Genomic DNA, 14,500 nt, shown 5'->3' with positions numbered 1-14,500 from the left:
CCATGACAATAGGTTTTATGTCTGAATTTCAACTCTATTATTTCAAGCTACATGCGTGACTTTAGAGGCAACTTCAACTTCAATTTTTTAACTTAAAAGGATAACAGTATTTGAGAACACAATGGGAAACGTTACATAATACTACCTCGTAGACCCCTGAGGCACCAGTATACAAAGAGATGCTATTGTTATGACTGAGGAAAATATCCTTCATCAAATGTGAAAAGCTACCCAAATGAAACCCAGAAAAACATTTACACCAAAAAAGAGAGAGAAATGGGAAAAGTAACCAAAGAAAGGATATGTAGAATGAAAAGGAACATTAACACAACTTAAAAGGAGGCAACATAAAGCAAAGTGAACTAAAGCCCAGAACAAATTAAGACTTACAAAAATTGCTAAATGCAATCAAAGAGGTTTTCTGTATGCTGGTAAGAAAAACCAGATGAATCTGCACTCTTTGGACAAAGCTCATAAGGATAAGAAAATAGAAAGACAGACAACTTTTCTTTGGTTCCCACCATGTGAAAAGGGAACTCTTCAGATGGTAAAATACAAAACAAATGCTGACAAGAAGGAATTGCAGGCTACGATGCTAAATTTTCTTTACCAATTCTAAATGAGTTTGTCTTCCAGTCTCAACACATATTTCTAAATGAGCTTGTCTTCTAGTCTCAACACGTATTTCACAGAATAATGAGAGAAGTTCTGGGTGGAAGCACCAAAAGAATGAAAGTGACCTGTGAGGTGCTGTGGAGGTCTGAGACATGAGGCGATCCCAGGAGAGGAAATGTCCAACCAATGTGCTGAAAAGCTCAGCGTTATCACTGGTATTCGGCCGGTTTGCTGACTTGTTTATTAGCTGTCTCCTCATAAAGGCAATTTGATCAATCAAAAGTACAGATAATGTGATGGGTAATTTTATGTGTCAATTTGACTAGGCCAGGGGTCCCAGATATTTGGTCAAACATGATTCTGGATGTTTCTGCAAGGGTGTTTTGGAAGGAGATTAACAATTTAATTGGTTGAGTAAAACACACTGCCCTCCATATGTGGGTGGGCCTCATCCAATCAGCTGGATAGAACAAAAACACTGACCCCCGTACCACCACCAAATAAGAGAGAATTCTCTAGAATTCATCTGCTGCAGCAGCTCTTCCTGCCTGTCGGCCTTCAAACAGAACATCGTCTCTCCTTGAATCTCCAGCCTGCCAGCTCACCCTGTAGATTAGATTTACCAGGCTCCATAACCACCTGAGCCAGTTCTTTATATTAAATCTCCTGTGTATATCCTATTGATTCCATTTCTCTAATACAGATGCTATGAAGGAAATTTGGGGAGTGGTAGTCAAGAAAGAGAATCTGAATCCATATCACTTTGACAGGTTGGAATGCAGTTTGAGTCTAATTAAATGGTAAATGGTAGTTGTGGGTGATAAATACTTGTATTTGAGTTAAAAATGCCAACTATAAGAGTAAAGGAGATATTAGGTCAAAGTGGGCTTTTCAGATTTATTTTTATAATACCACCCTGAATGCTATAACTCTGCTGACCCATTACTTCAGTCTCATCAGTCCCTATGTTTCCATCAATCTGGGCATGCCACCCATTTATTCACATTCTATAGATATTGACTACTGCTCTATTCTGGGCATGGTGCTAGGTGCTGCTGATACAAAATACCTCTCAATTACACCACAGCCACATGAAAGTGATACATTCAAAAGCTACCACAATCCAGTAAGCCCAGTGTAATAAAAGAGGCCCATAAATGTACCTATTATGGATTTTCCATTAACAGAGTGATGAAAGTGAGGAAGTGTGGCATCATGCCATTTTACAGTTTGGTTTGTAGTATCCAGAGAGAAATCAGGGAAAATGTATTGTGGATTTTTCAGAAAAAAAAAATATATATATATATGCAAAGACATGGTGATAGAAAAAAAGTTACACGCCTGGCTGAGGGAAGACAGTACCGTGTGGGCAGGACGAATGGGGAAGGGACCTAGTTACTCAGCAAAGCTGAGGAGAAAAACTGAAGATACTGGTGTGCTTTTCTTAGGAGTTTAAATTTAATGCTGAAAAATGTAACAGCAAAATGCAGCATGAAGGCAAAACTTGCTTTCTTAATACAAATGTGTTAAAACTGAATAAATGCATGGACTCACTCTGTAGACAAGTGCCCTGTGGTTATCAGCTACACCGTGGCAGGTCACCTCCTCTGCCCCGCCTCGTACCTCTTGGCTCTGCCTTTACTCTGGCCAGTGCTGGGCTAACGGGCTCCTCAGTGTCATGTGGCAGCACCTTCCTAAGTGTTCTTAGGAAGTTGCTCCTAAGAAGTTCTAAGTGTTCGAGCTCTCTCTTTGTCTCTTGGCCTCTTAGATGTCTCGACCTGCAATGCCTACAGAAACCCAGTTGCAACCCATTCATTCATATTCCTCTCCATAGAGCTGGAGTTAGCACGCACCAAGAGCAGGACAGCACATCACTGGGCTGGACTTGGGATAAATGCATTCCCCTGCTATCTGTCAGAGGCACAGCTGTGAAACACATTCTACTGGCTTCCCAAGAGCTTCCCAGGGAGTTCATGCCCCAGTTGCTCACAGAAGTGATCAGCTCAATAATGTCCCCTTTTGTTGGATTTTTCTTCTCTATTCCATTCTTTCCTCTTTTATGAGATCACTTTCCAAGAGACTACCTGCCTACACAAATGCCCATCACAGGCTCAGCTTTCTCAGAAAGCTCGATTAGGACAGTAGACTTTCTAGAATGGAATAGGTGCAGTATTCTAAATTACTAAATAAAATGCAATAGGAAAATCAAAGGGATGAATGTCACATGACACGAAGAAGGAGGGAGAGGACATCTGCTTAGCGTGCCAAAAACAAACAAACAAAACAAACTGACAATCAACCCTGGCCACCCAGGAGATGAGCTTTGTCACAGCAATTCTTCCTCATATCCCGGAAAAGAGAGGAAGAAATAAATACAGTAGACTCAACTGTGCTATCCAAAAAAGGAAGACGGCTCAATCTCTTCTCTAGAAAGTGTTAACTATGATTTATGAAATGACATAAGCTATTTTTTTTTTTTTGAGACAGAATCTTGCTCTGCTGCCCAGACTGGAGTGCAGTGGTGCAATCTCGGCTCACTGCAATCTCCTCCTCCTGGGTTCAGGGGATTCTCGGATTCTCTTGTCTCAGCCTCCCAAATAGCTGGTACTACAGGTGCATGCCACCACACCTGGCTAATTTTTTGTATTTTTAGTAGATATGCGTTTTCAGTGTTAGCCAGGATGGTCTTGATCTCCTGACCTCGTGATCCACCCATCTCGGCCTTCCAAAGTGCTGGGATTACAGGCATGAGCCACAGCACCCGTATAGATAAGCAAACGTTGTTTGTTTATTTATAGGTAAGATCTTCTCACTATGTCTTATGTCATGTTATAATTATATTCACGAAGAAGACAACCATTGCACAGACAAGTACGCCATGAAGAACCATGAAGAGTGCGATCTCACCCTACTTACAAGCTAACAAATGAGCCTGCCAGTTTGTTTCTTAGTTGCAGCAGAAGATTCCTGGGTCAAAGCAAAGGACTGTATTACTTACAGCATAGCAAACAATACAAGCATCAGCATATTTGCATCAACTTCCTCGCCTCCAAGTCCTTTGGGGGAACAGGGATGGGCACAGATGGATGTGTGCACACGCAGTGGGTTACAGGCGAGGAGCCCTGAGCTTAGGGAATTCAAATTTTTCTACGGGCAGCAGGCATTGCTTGCCCTTCAGCAACACTGCTGAAATAAATCTCTTATAGTTCAGTTGTATTGATAAGTGTGTTAAGCTTTTTTTTTTTTGAGACGGAGTTTTGCTCTTGTTACCCAGGCTAGAGTGCAATGGCGCAATCTCGGCTCACCGCAACCTCCGTCTCCTGGGTTCAAGCAATTCTCCTGCCTCAGCCTCCTGAGTAGCTGGGACTACAGGCTGCGCCACCATGCCCAGCTAATTTTTTTTTATATTTTTTAGTAGAGACTGGGTTTCACCATGTTGACCAGGATGGTCTCGATCTCTTGACCTCGTGATCCACCCGCCTCAGCCTCCCAAAGTGCTGGGATTATGGGCATGAGCCACCGCGCCCGGCCAGCTTATATTTATACATGAAGAATAGCAAATTATTATTTTATATGGTTATTCACAGTATCTCAAAATCTACTGATATTTTTATTGGCTTAGTTTTATTATCATTTTAAAAGACCATTTAGGTTCCTTTAATTGTTAACAGATGAGAACAAAAAGAGAGAAATTTGTTGCTTTCTTAAGGTAAGTAACATCATTTTCCATTGAGGAACTCAAAACTTTTCCAAACTTTTACAAATGTTCTGTAGGTTCTGCGACAGTTTGTGCTATAAAATTTCATAGGCTTATAAGAGCTTTCTTAACACAACTATGGACTTTTCTCTTGGTGTTGTATAGCAGTTCAAATTAGCACAAGAATCATAAACCCTAAATTTGAATAGCTATATAATATTACATAAATATTTATTTTCACATTTGATGTTGCATTACTTTTTCTACCAATCTTCTTACAATAAATTCATAAATACCTTAATTATAGCAAACGTGAAGTTCTACCAAAAATCCTTAAAGTTGAGAATCATCAAGCATTTAACTAGATTTCTATCACAGAGATATATTCTTCAAAAAGTCATCTAAAATAGGAAACCCAATTTGTAGACTCCTTAAAAATTCATCTGCCACAACAGAGGCTTGACTTCAAATACTTTTCTCTTTGTATTTGTGTTAATAATTGACTTGTCTGCAAAATTAAATTAGGAATCTATTATATCTAATGGTCTTTGAATCAAAGCCCCTTCCCCATTCCTTATCTTCACTGCTGTCTTCAAAAAGACTAGACTCCAGGGACCAGTCAGAAGCTGGGTTAAACATAGGATGTCTGAGAGACACCCTTCTTTCATAGTTTGAGGGTAGGTGTGTATGTGGGGTGGGGGGGTGGAAGGTGCTTAACTGTATCAGAGTAGGCATAATACTATATTTTAAATCCTTCCTTCTGTTATAAATGTTAAGCTGCAAATATTCTCTCCTCCCAGTGGCAGCAAGTAAAACTCACTTAGTTCTACCTGTAATTTTATTTAACATGCGACATTCAGACAGTATTTTTTAAATTTACTTACAACTTCTTCCCCTCCCACATTCCAGCCAAAAAAAATATACACTTATGTGATTGTTTTCCTGGGCACCCCAACAATTTATCCCTAAAACACCAGGTTCAAATTAAATTCTCTTAGCTTGTCTGAGGGCTAAAATATCTAAAAATCCAAGACAAATTATCATTTGCCTACATGGAGGCAGCTCTGATTTAATAGATATCTAAAATTGATAGGCAATATTTTAGATGAAATCACTCCATCAAGTCAAAGACTAATTCAATTATTTGGTCAATTTCCAAAGAAATCTTTCCACTTCAGTCTGGAGTCCCATAAACATTGAGTTTACATTGAAAGGACAGTGAGGAGATCTCTTGAACAGGCCAGAAAGTTTAAGCTCAAGGCTGCAGAAGATTTGAGCTACCAAGTCCAAGCCTTCTAAAAGATTATCAATATGTATATTATTCCTCTAACTCTACATTTGCCTGAGAAACAATGACATCAATAAACTTTTTTCCATGGGATTTAGTTACAAAATAAGTCAAGGAACTACAAGTTATATATTCCTGAAAAATATAATATTATATATGCATATATTATATACTCAAAACTTTGTAAAGCATACAAAGTATAAGCACATACTGAGTTACAAGGCATAACTCAATATGTTGATTTTAACCTAAAATTTTCATAAGGCCTCAATTGCAAATGTTTTTATTGCCAATGGGGCATAAACACATCTGTGAATTAGAAGCAAGTAATAGCCTCTGTTTTTATGCTCCCAAAAAATGTGGTTATACTTAATGAAAAGTAATTCAAACCACAGCCCTGACAATACATATTAGACCATGTCTTCTTGATAATTTAATTCTTAGCAATAATTTTCATTGCTGCCTTATTAAGTAGGTATGCTACTGAAAACACAATCCTATAGTTAGAAGGTTAAAACTATTTTTAAATCTCAAATGTTTTTAGGTTTCATTCACTCTTCATATTATTACAACAAAAATGTTCATTAACTGGAACATATGCAGTATCACTTTCAGCCCCCACTTTATAATTTTTTTTATTTTTATTACCAGAGTAGTCATTTCATTATAAAATTTTAACCAAGCTAAGCATATACTCCTTTCTTTAAAAAAAAAAAAACTAGATTTACTGTAGGTCTATTAAGGTTATCATAGTAAGTAATGAATTTCACACTTTCCTTTCATATAATATCACATCACATCAAGGAGATATATGAAATCCTTGACAAAGACTTTTAAAACAAACAATTCTATGCTTTACATGTCAAGTGGAAAAGGAATATATTTTCTACAGTGACAGAGAAGACTTGACATCTGTATTATCATGTACTGCCAAGCATTTACAAATGCTCTTATAATGTGGAGCAACCAGGCCTAGGGGCAAGCAACCTTTCAGTGAAGAGTCTCATCAAAGGTGGGGAAGCCCACTCCAGAAGACCAGACAACAGTCTGTGTGATGGATTCATTCAGATATCCAAGCTTCAAAAAGTATTTCCAAGATGGATATAGATGTCCTAGGCAACAAACTTCCAAAAAAGAATGGGGAACAGTCCCAAGGCCAATTACATCTTTGTCATTCAGAAATCCAAGGTAATTTGATTTAGAGTCATAAATAAATGAACTGTTATTTCTCAATAATTGTTTGATATTTTTCAAGCTCTTTATTTTTCATCTACATCTCTTAGGTAAAACGCATTGATTTAACTATATTTACTTAAGTGTTATTATTGGTCCATGTTTTCCTTAAACACAATGTTTAATGGTTTTTTATTTTATTTTTTATGTTTTGAGACGGAGTCTCACTCTGTTGCCCAGGCTGGAGTGCAGTGACATGATCTCAGCTCATTGCAACCTCTCCCTCCCAGGTTCAAGCGATTCTCCTGCCTCAGCCTCCCAAGTGGGGGACTACAGGTGCATGCCACCATGCCCAGCTAATTTTTGTATTTTTAATAGAGATGGGGTTTCACCAGGATGGTCTCCATCTCTTGACCTCGTGATCCACCTGCCTTGGTCTCCCAAAGTGTTGGGATTACAGGCACGAGCCACTGCTCCGGGCCCAAATGGTTTTTTATGGTAATAATTTGATTTTGAAAAAAATCGCAAATTTACAGAAAACATGGAAGAACTATGATAATAATATCCTGTTCTGTTTCATTTCAATTATCCCTGAGTACTTCAATGTGCATTTCCTACAAAAAGAGTTCTCCTACATAACCATAATATGATCATCACAGTCAGCAAAGATAAACTTCCAGCATTTAATCCTCAAATCTTGATCAAGTTTCACCAATTCCCAATCATGTCCTTTACAACGTAAGCATTTAATTCAGAACAGTATTTAGTTGCCTTGTTTTCTTGTCTCTGTCAATCTGCAATGCCTCATTCCTTACCCCTCTCAACCTCTGACAACTTGCCAGATTACCACCAATGCTGTCTCCCGTCTCTCCAGGTCCCCACCCTTGCTACAGGTGGATGCTTTCCTTACCATGCTGGTTTCTGAGTGCTCTGCCATGGCCCTGGGCCTCCCCAGTACCCAGCGCAGATGCCTAAGCTCCACTGAATGACTTCTGACTGAATTGTTCAAAAAGAGAAGGGGAGCGGAAGAAGAAGAAGAATAGCAAGTAATTTGATTTTTTTTTCATGATCCAATCAATGTCTTGGAATTGATTATCATTTCCATGGGCTGCTTATGCTTCATACTGTTTGTATAGAGTCTGGAGAAAATGAATAAAGGCATCTGAAATTCTTTCTTTTTTTTTTTTTGAGATAGAGTCTCACTCTGTTGCCCAGGCTGGAGTGCAGTGGCACAAGCTCAGCTCACTGCAACCTCCGCCTCTTGGGTTCAAGCAATTCTCATGCCTCAACTTCCTACGTAGCTGGGATTACAGGCACCTGCCGCCATACTCGGCTAATTTTTTTTTGTATTTTTAGTATAGATGGGGTTTTACCATGTTGGCCAGGCTGGTTTCAAACCCCTGACCTCAAGTGATCCCCCTGTCTTGGCCTCCCAAAGTGCTGGGATTACAGGCGTGAGCCACCGCACCCAGCCTGAACTCCATTTAGAGTACCATTTGACACCAAAACTAAGAATTTGTTACTCAACTGCAGAATCTCTCTTTAAATGGTATTACTAAAAAGTCCAAAATGAAACATCTGCAAAAATAATTATTCCTACACTCTGTGAGATATCTTTCCTGACACATGTCACATCATAAACGAGTTTCCTAGCTAACCCACACACACTCCATAGTAGGCTTACCCTTCTTTCCCCAGGATGGCTGGCAAACTTGAAGAAAACAACCATTTAAAGGGAAAAAATGAGGCAATTAAAATTAAAAGTGTTTTAGGCTGTGTAATGAATAAATTAACCCACTGAAAGTTACATCAAAGGCTATTACTCAGCATTTTACCAATTACAGGATTTCTGCAAAATCTGTCCAGCCATTTGTTTACGTATCCCTGGAATCAGTGCCCAGAGTTCAATCATTCTCTTGATTCTTCCTATTGCTTTCAGGGACTGGATGAGAGCAATAAGTGACCTTTCTCTCACTCTCAGGCAGAGAGACAAACTGATAAGAGTACAAAAGAATTCAGATAAATTATGACAAATCCAACTCTTATTATGAGGCACAAGTATTAATTAATCTAAGCTACAATGGAAGTCAGATTCTCCCCAGACCCCTTCTCCCACTCCACAATGTCTCATGTCCAGAAAGAAATGGCAGGGTCACAGGATGATTTTAACATGAAAAGAGGTGTTCAAGTCTTTGTTCCTGTCCTTTGGTAATAAGTGAAAGATAAACAGATAAAACAACATAAGGAAAGTGCTAGACTCTGAGGTTCTGTCCTCAAAATTTTATACCCGCTTCCACTGAAAAGTTCAGAGGAAAAAAATAGGTAACACATTTATTGCTTTTACATTAACCATCTTAAAATGCATAGAATGCTGTCCTTTCTGGATAGATTCCAAGTAGTCTAAACAAACAAAAAGCAAATCTATGAGCACCGAAGTTAGGAAAATATCTCCCCTCACACAGAATCCTCCTAACATAAAGTTTTCCCAGGTATTTGTCAGATCAACTAACATTCAGATAAACTGCACATAATCCTACAATGACAAATGTTTAAGAGGTTTTTGCTGTTTGGTTTTTTGTTTTGAGATGGAGTTTCGGGCTTGTTGCCCAGGCTGGAGTGCTATGGGCCAGTCTCAGCTCACCGCAACCTCCGCCTCCCAGGTTCAAGCAATTCTCCTGCCTCAGCCTCCCAAGTATCTGGGATTATAGGTGCCTACCAGCACCCCCGGCTAAATTTTTTGTATTTTTAGTAGAGACAGGGTTTCACCATGTTGGCCATGTTGGCCAGGCTGGTCTCAAACTCCTGACTTCAGGTGATCCGCCCACCTTGGCCTCCCAAATTGCTGGGAATACAGGCGTGAGCCACCGTGCCCGGCCAAGAGAGCTCTTCTCATGAACAGCCATTTCATGCCATCAACAGGCTGCCTTGGTAGGTGGCCAGTGTGCTTCTGGAAAACCAGCTGTGAGTCAGGTGAGCAAGTCATGGTGTCTACATGAGAAGGAAACTTCCAGATGTCCTCATTGACTTTCTTCTTGGTATTTGAGGTGGTTTCAGAATTATAGTTACATAGTTTTATCTGGAAGAATTACTTGATCTAAAAGGTAATTTAAAATTAGTAAAATTTATTAGATATGAGAATACTAAGTTTCATCAACGAAAGAGGACTGGAAAACCCCACCAAAGTAGTATTGAAAACCTAAGAGTCACCAGTGACTGGCAAGAGCCCCGTCTGGTGGTAAGTCATTTGGAATATGCCCTCCCTTCTTCCAAGAAGAATGTTCACTGTCCACGAGAAGAGCTTAATGTCTATGGGCTTTGAATCCTTCCACCGGATTCCAAGCTAAATAACTATCAATACAACTAATCCTGAGAATAAAAAGTAATGACAACTGCAACAAAAATACGGGAAAGGTGGTGCCCGGGTCTCACTCAGATTTCATTGCTTTGCTTTTCTCCAGGAAAGTCTTTGTGAAGCCCTGTTTATTAAATTGTAAGAGTGACCTCTAGTGACTTATTTAGTTGTTGTATTTTGCCGGTTGACTGGTGAATGACTACTCTAGCATGCTTTTCTGTAAGTAATTCATTTATGTATTTACTTAGGCCAAATAGCAGTCTCCATTACAATACCCAAGGATTTTGATTTGATGTAAGTAACCACATTTTATTAACAAAGCCTTCTCACAAAAGCAGATGAAAGTTGAATCGGAAACATAGTACAACATCTGACCGAGGAGACCAGAGCTTGTTTCTGGGCGTGGCACACCAAGTGTAGGATTAACTGAGGCACAACTGAATGATGATGTGCAGTGAGTGCACGAACCCATGTGTGTGCCTCGTGTGTGAAGAACCCAAGCTGGAGCCTGCGGGTAGAACAGCACTGAGCTATGGCAAACTTTTCATGACAGCTTAGGTGAACTGCTGAAAGCTACCCTTCGTTATCCTGTCATAATCTAAATTTTCAAACATGGCCACTAGCATTCATTGGAACTTATTTCAAAAGAGATTTTGGCAGGAGGGGGCCAAAGCTGAGAGAGGGGAGATGCTACTGAAAAAAATAAAAGTTATTTCAGAACAAGGAGGAGGACATTTTAAAACATTCTAATCTCACGGTTCGATTAATCAAGAAAGAAAGACAACTCCCTGATAGAGATTTACTCCAAGACAAAAAAAAAAAAAAATGTGTAATGTTGTGTAAACATTCTTATGTGTGATAAAACATGGGTATATTACATTTTGCCCAACTGTCTGGAATATCATCATTAGATTTGAATCATAGCCTTTTCTAGAAATAATGGCTTCCTAGGTATTTACCAAATTAAAGAAAAAAAAAAAAAACAGGGAACCCAATGACAAATTAAATGATGCAAAATATTAGCATCCAGAGAGGAATAATTTACAAGATCACCTAAATGACTGGCTGAGTTTTGTCTTTAAGCAAGAACTTTCTACTATGAGAAACGAAGCCCCCTGACAAGGGTGTTCAAATGTTATTCCCTTAGTAGTTAGGGCAGGTTATTAATCTGGGGCTCTTAAATTTAGTTTTGCCTACGGGTGCCCTGTCCCTGTAGTGCATGGGAGTTAATTAGCATCTTAACTCTGAAGCTGCCAAGGTTGGCAAAACGGCTAACATCTAAGTTGATGCAATGTGATGTAATGCCTGCCAGTTTTTTCCCTGTTAGACTTAATTCCTATAAAATGTTATGATCCTGAAAAGGAATAAATGACAGCATTTGCAGGCTAGTCTCTTATTAAGATGTTCTTTTCTGGTTTTACAGAAACGTCCAGTTTCTCAATGAATATTCAGATACAGAGATTAAAAAGTCAAAATATGCATGATACATCTTAGACTCCCCCACAAGAGGAGTCTGTTGTAAACGAAATTGTCTTTTTCGGGTTGCAATTCAAGAGGTTTTTTTTTAAGGTTCTTTCTTTTCAGGAGCATGTTCTGCAATTCCATTTCCAAATATTACCAATAATAAAAATACAAAGTTTTCCAGACAGGCTAGTGCAAGTTTTAGACCATCTGCTGTACTTACGTGGATTTCCTGCTCCTACGGGGCTCCAAGTCTGAGTGGGGAGAAGGAGCAGCACCCTGAGGACGGCCCAGGCCACCGAAGCCATGCTCGCTTCGGCCAGGCGCCCCGAGACCCGGGGACGGCGACGGCCGCTCAGCGTCGCTCCTGCCCTCACTCCGGGTCCCCTGCGCGGCTCCGACGCTGCTGTGTCCCCTCTCCGGTCTCTCCGCTCTCTTCCTCACGCACCGGCAGCCCCCGCGTGTCAGGGAGAAGCCCCAACCTCTCCTCCCCGCTCTGCAGACGCTCCCGCCGAGCCGCGCCCGGCCCCAGGTCCGCCCCGCAGACTCGCGCCGCAGCTTCCCAGGGCGCTCGTGGCCGCGCGGCGCCGCCCCAGGCTCGGAGGCGGCGGGTTCGGGCGCGTCCCAGACCCTAGGCGCGGGAGGCGGCCGGCGGCCACGCGAATCGGGAGGCGAGCGGGACGGGCACCCAGCTCCCCCTGACGCTCTCCTCGGGCTACACCCGCAGCTCCCTCGGGTCCTCCCGCCCACCGGAGCGGGGCGGGGCGGCCGCGGGGCGCGAACTCGCGCCAAGGACCGCGCAGTCAGCCTCCGCCTGCAGGTGGGGAACGCCAGGCTTTATCACTCCGCTGTTCACCGAACGCAGGGACGGCACCCGGGAAAACCCGGTCCTGTTTCAGTTCAAACAGGGAAGAGGGAGCAGAAATAACTGCAGCGTGTACTCGGGCAGACGCGCGCGCACTTGGACTTTGCCAGGAATTCTGACTTGTAGAGAACCAAGCTGGGAAGCCGGGCCAGGAGCACGGCGAGGCCAGTGAGCCGGGGTTGTGCGACTGCAAGCCTTTATTTAAAGTTTTGATATTTTGTCTATTATGATTTTGTTGTATTACATTCAATTTTTAAACTATTTCATTCATTCAACATTAGCGTTACTTAACAGTTGCGCCAGAGACTCGTGCGTTAGTCCCTTCACCCTAGTCCTGGCCTTGGTGGAAGTCTAAAATTTAGATTTTATTTCGGTTTCTGTCCAAAGAAGCAATCCCTGCAAGTGTAGGATGAGGAGCTCAGTCCAGCAATAGCTTAACACTACACTTCTTGGGAGTCTGCTGTGTGCTTGCTGGGGAGGGGAGAGGTCTTTCTCTTGCTCTTCTGCACTGCTTCTCAAATTCACAGCACAGGCAAAGATTGACAAACTCACTCATATTACCACCACCGTCAGGTTAAAAAAAAAAGTTACTAAGTTTTTTGGATAATATCTCGAAGAAATAGCTTATTAATCTTCTCTTTGTAAAGATAGATTTGAAAGGCTTTTTCTTCATTAAAATGAATTCAAATGTAATACTAATAGAATAATCTTACAAAGTCATTCTTGAATTATTAATTGGGTTCACTTAAACTACTTTTGCACAAGAACTCTATAATAGTTCCTCTTTCATTACAGAAAAAAAAAAAGATAAATCTAAAGTTTTGATTGACAAATCTGTTGCCTTGAGTGAGACAGAAAGAGAGAAAATGGAAATCATTTGCTAAATTGGACCTAGAGTCAGTCTATTATTTTGTACCAATTTGTCAAGCATCAGAAGGACTCTTTAAAAATGTAAACTTGGCAGAGCACGGTGGCTCACACCTATAATTCCAGCACTTTGGGAGGTTGAGGCAGGCGGATCAAGAAGTCAGGAGATCAAGACCATCCTGGCCAACATGGTGAAACCCCGTCTCTACTGAAACACGAAAAAATAGCCAGGCGTGGTGGTGCACACCTGCAATCCCAGCTACTCCAGAGGCTGAGGCAGGGGAATTCCTTGAACCCGGGAGGCGGAGGTTGCAGTGAGCCGAGATTGCACCACTACACAGCAGCCTGGTGACAGAGCAAGACTCCGTCTCAAAAAATAAAATAAAATAAATGTGTACTTGGATGTTCAAAGTGATAGCTTAATGGAGAAAAGCCAAAAACTTCTACGGCAGTAGACATTAGCAATTTTTTTAAAATGGCTTCATTAAACTGTAAAATCACTAGTGTAGTGAGGGTGAATGCACGGTTCTACAACACTGAAGGAATATATTTATATTTATGAATATGATTCCCAATACAAAAAACACACATTTTACACACTTACAGTTACAATCAAAATTTGTTCTAAATTGGCCGTATCTACTAAATGTACACACTATTTTATATGGTTAAACCAATAAGCATCAGCATTTTCTTTTAATACAGGAAGTTTGTAATTGTTGTTTTGATTCCCCTGCTTTTGACTTAAAAGTTATTTAGGTTTGGCCGGGCGCGGTGGCTCAAGCCTGTAATCCCAGCACTTTGGGAGGCTGAGGCGGGTGGATCACGAGGTCAAGAGATCGAGACCATCCTGGTCAACATGGTGAAACCCCGTCTCTACTAAAAATACAAAACATTAGCTGGGCATGGTGGTGCGTGCCTGTAATCCCAGCTACTCAGGAGGCTGAGGCAGGAGAACTGCCTGAACCCAGGAGGAGGAGGTTGCGGTGAGCCGAGATCGCGCCATTGCACTCCAGCCTGGGTAACAAGAGTGAAACTCCGTCTCAAAAAATAAAATAAAATAAAATAAAATAAAATAAGTTATTTAGGTTTATTCTACTTAAGTTTTTTGATTAGGGGACTTGAAGTCCTTAGACAGAAATGTGAGTCTTGAAATGCATTTTATGTGGCTATAATTGCTGC

General features: G+C 40.9%; 1 protein-coding gene across 2 annotated transcripts in view; it reads right to left on the bottom strand.

The window, feature by feature from the left end:
• Nucleotides 1–12,370, bottom strand: part of LOC116541842 (contactin-associated protein-like 3) — a 105,957-nt gene extending 93,587 nt beyond the window's left edge. Inside the window, exon 1 of one of the 2 annotated variants that reach the window (XM_032266344.1) lies at nt 11,810–12,370. In XM_032266344.1, coding sequence (XP_032122235.1) covers nt 11,810–11,894 — 85 coding nt within the window. In that variant the 5' untranslated portion in view covers nt 11,895–12,370. The remainder of the gene's footprint in view (nt 1–11,809) is intronic. The other variant, XM_032266343.1, reaches the window with a different exon arrangement.
• Nucleotides 12,371–14,500: the final 2,130 nt, after the last annotated feature.

Source organism: Sapajus apella, unplaced genomic scaffold (assembly GCF_009761245.1).
Source record: "Sapajus apella isolate SASKATOON/1434 unplaced genomic scaffold, GSC_monkey_1.0 scaffold157, whole genome shotgun sequence".
Classification (NCBI taxonomy): domain Eukaryota; kingdom Metazoa; phylum Chordata; class Mammalia; order Primates; family Cebidae; genus Sapajus; species Sapajus apella.
The sequence above is the reverse complement of the archived record's forward strand: the minus strand, read 5'-3'. Positions and strand labels throughout refer to the sequence as shown.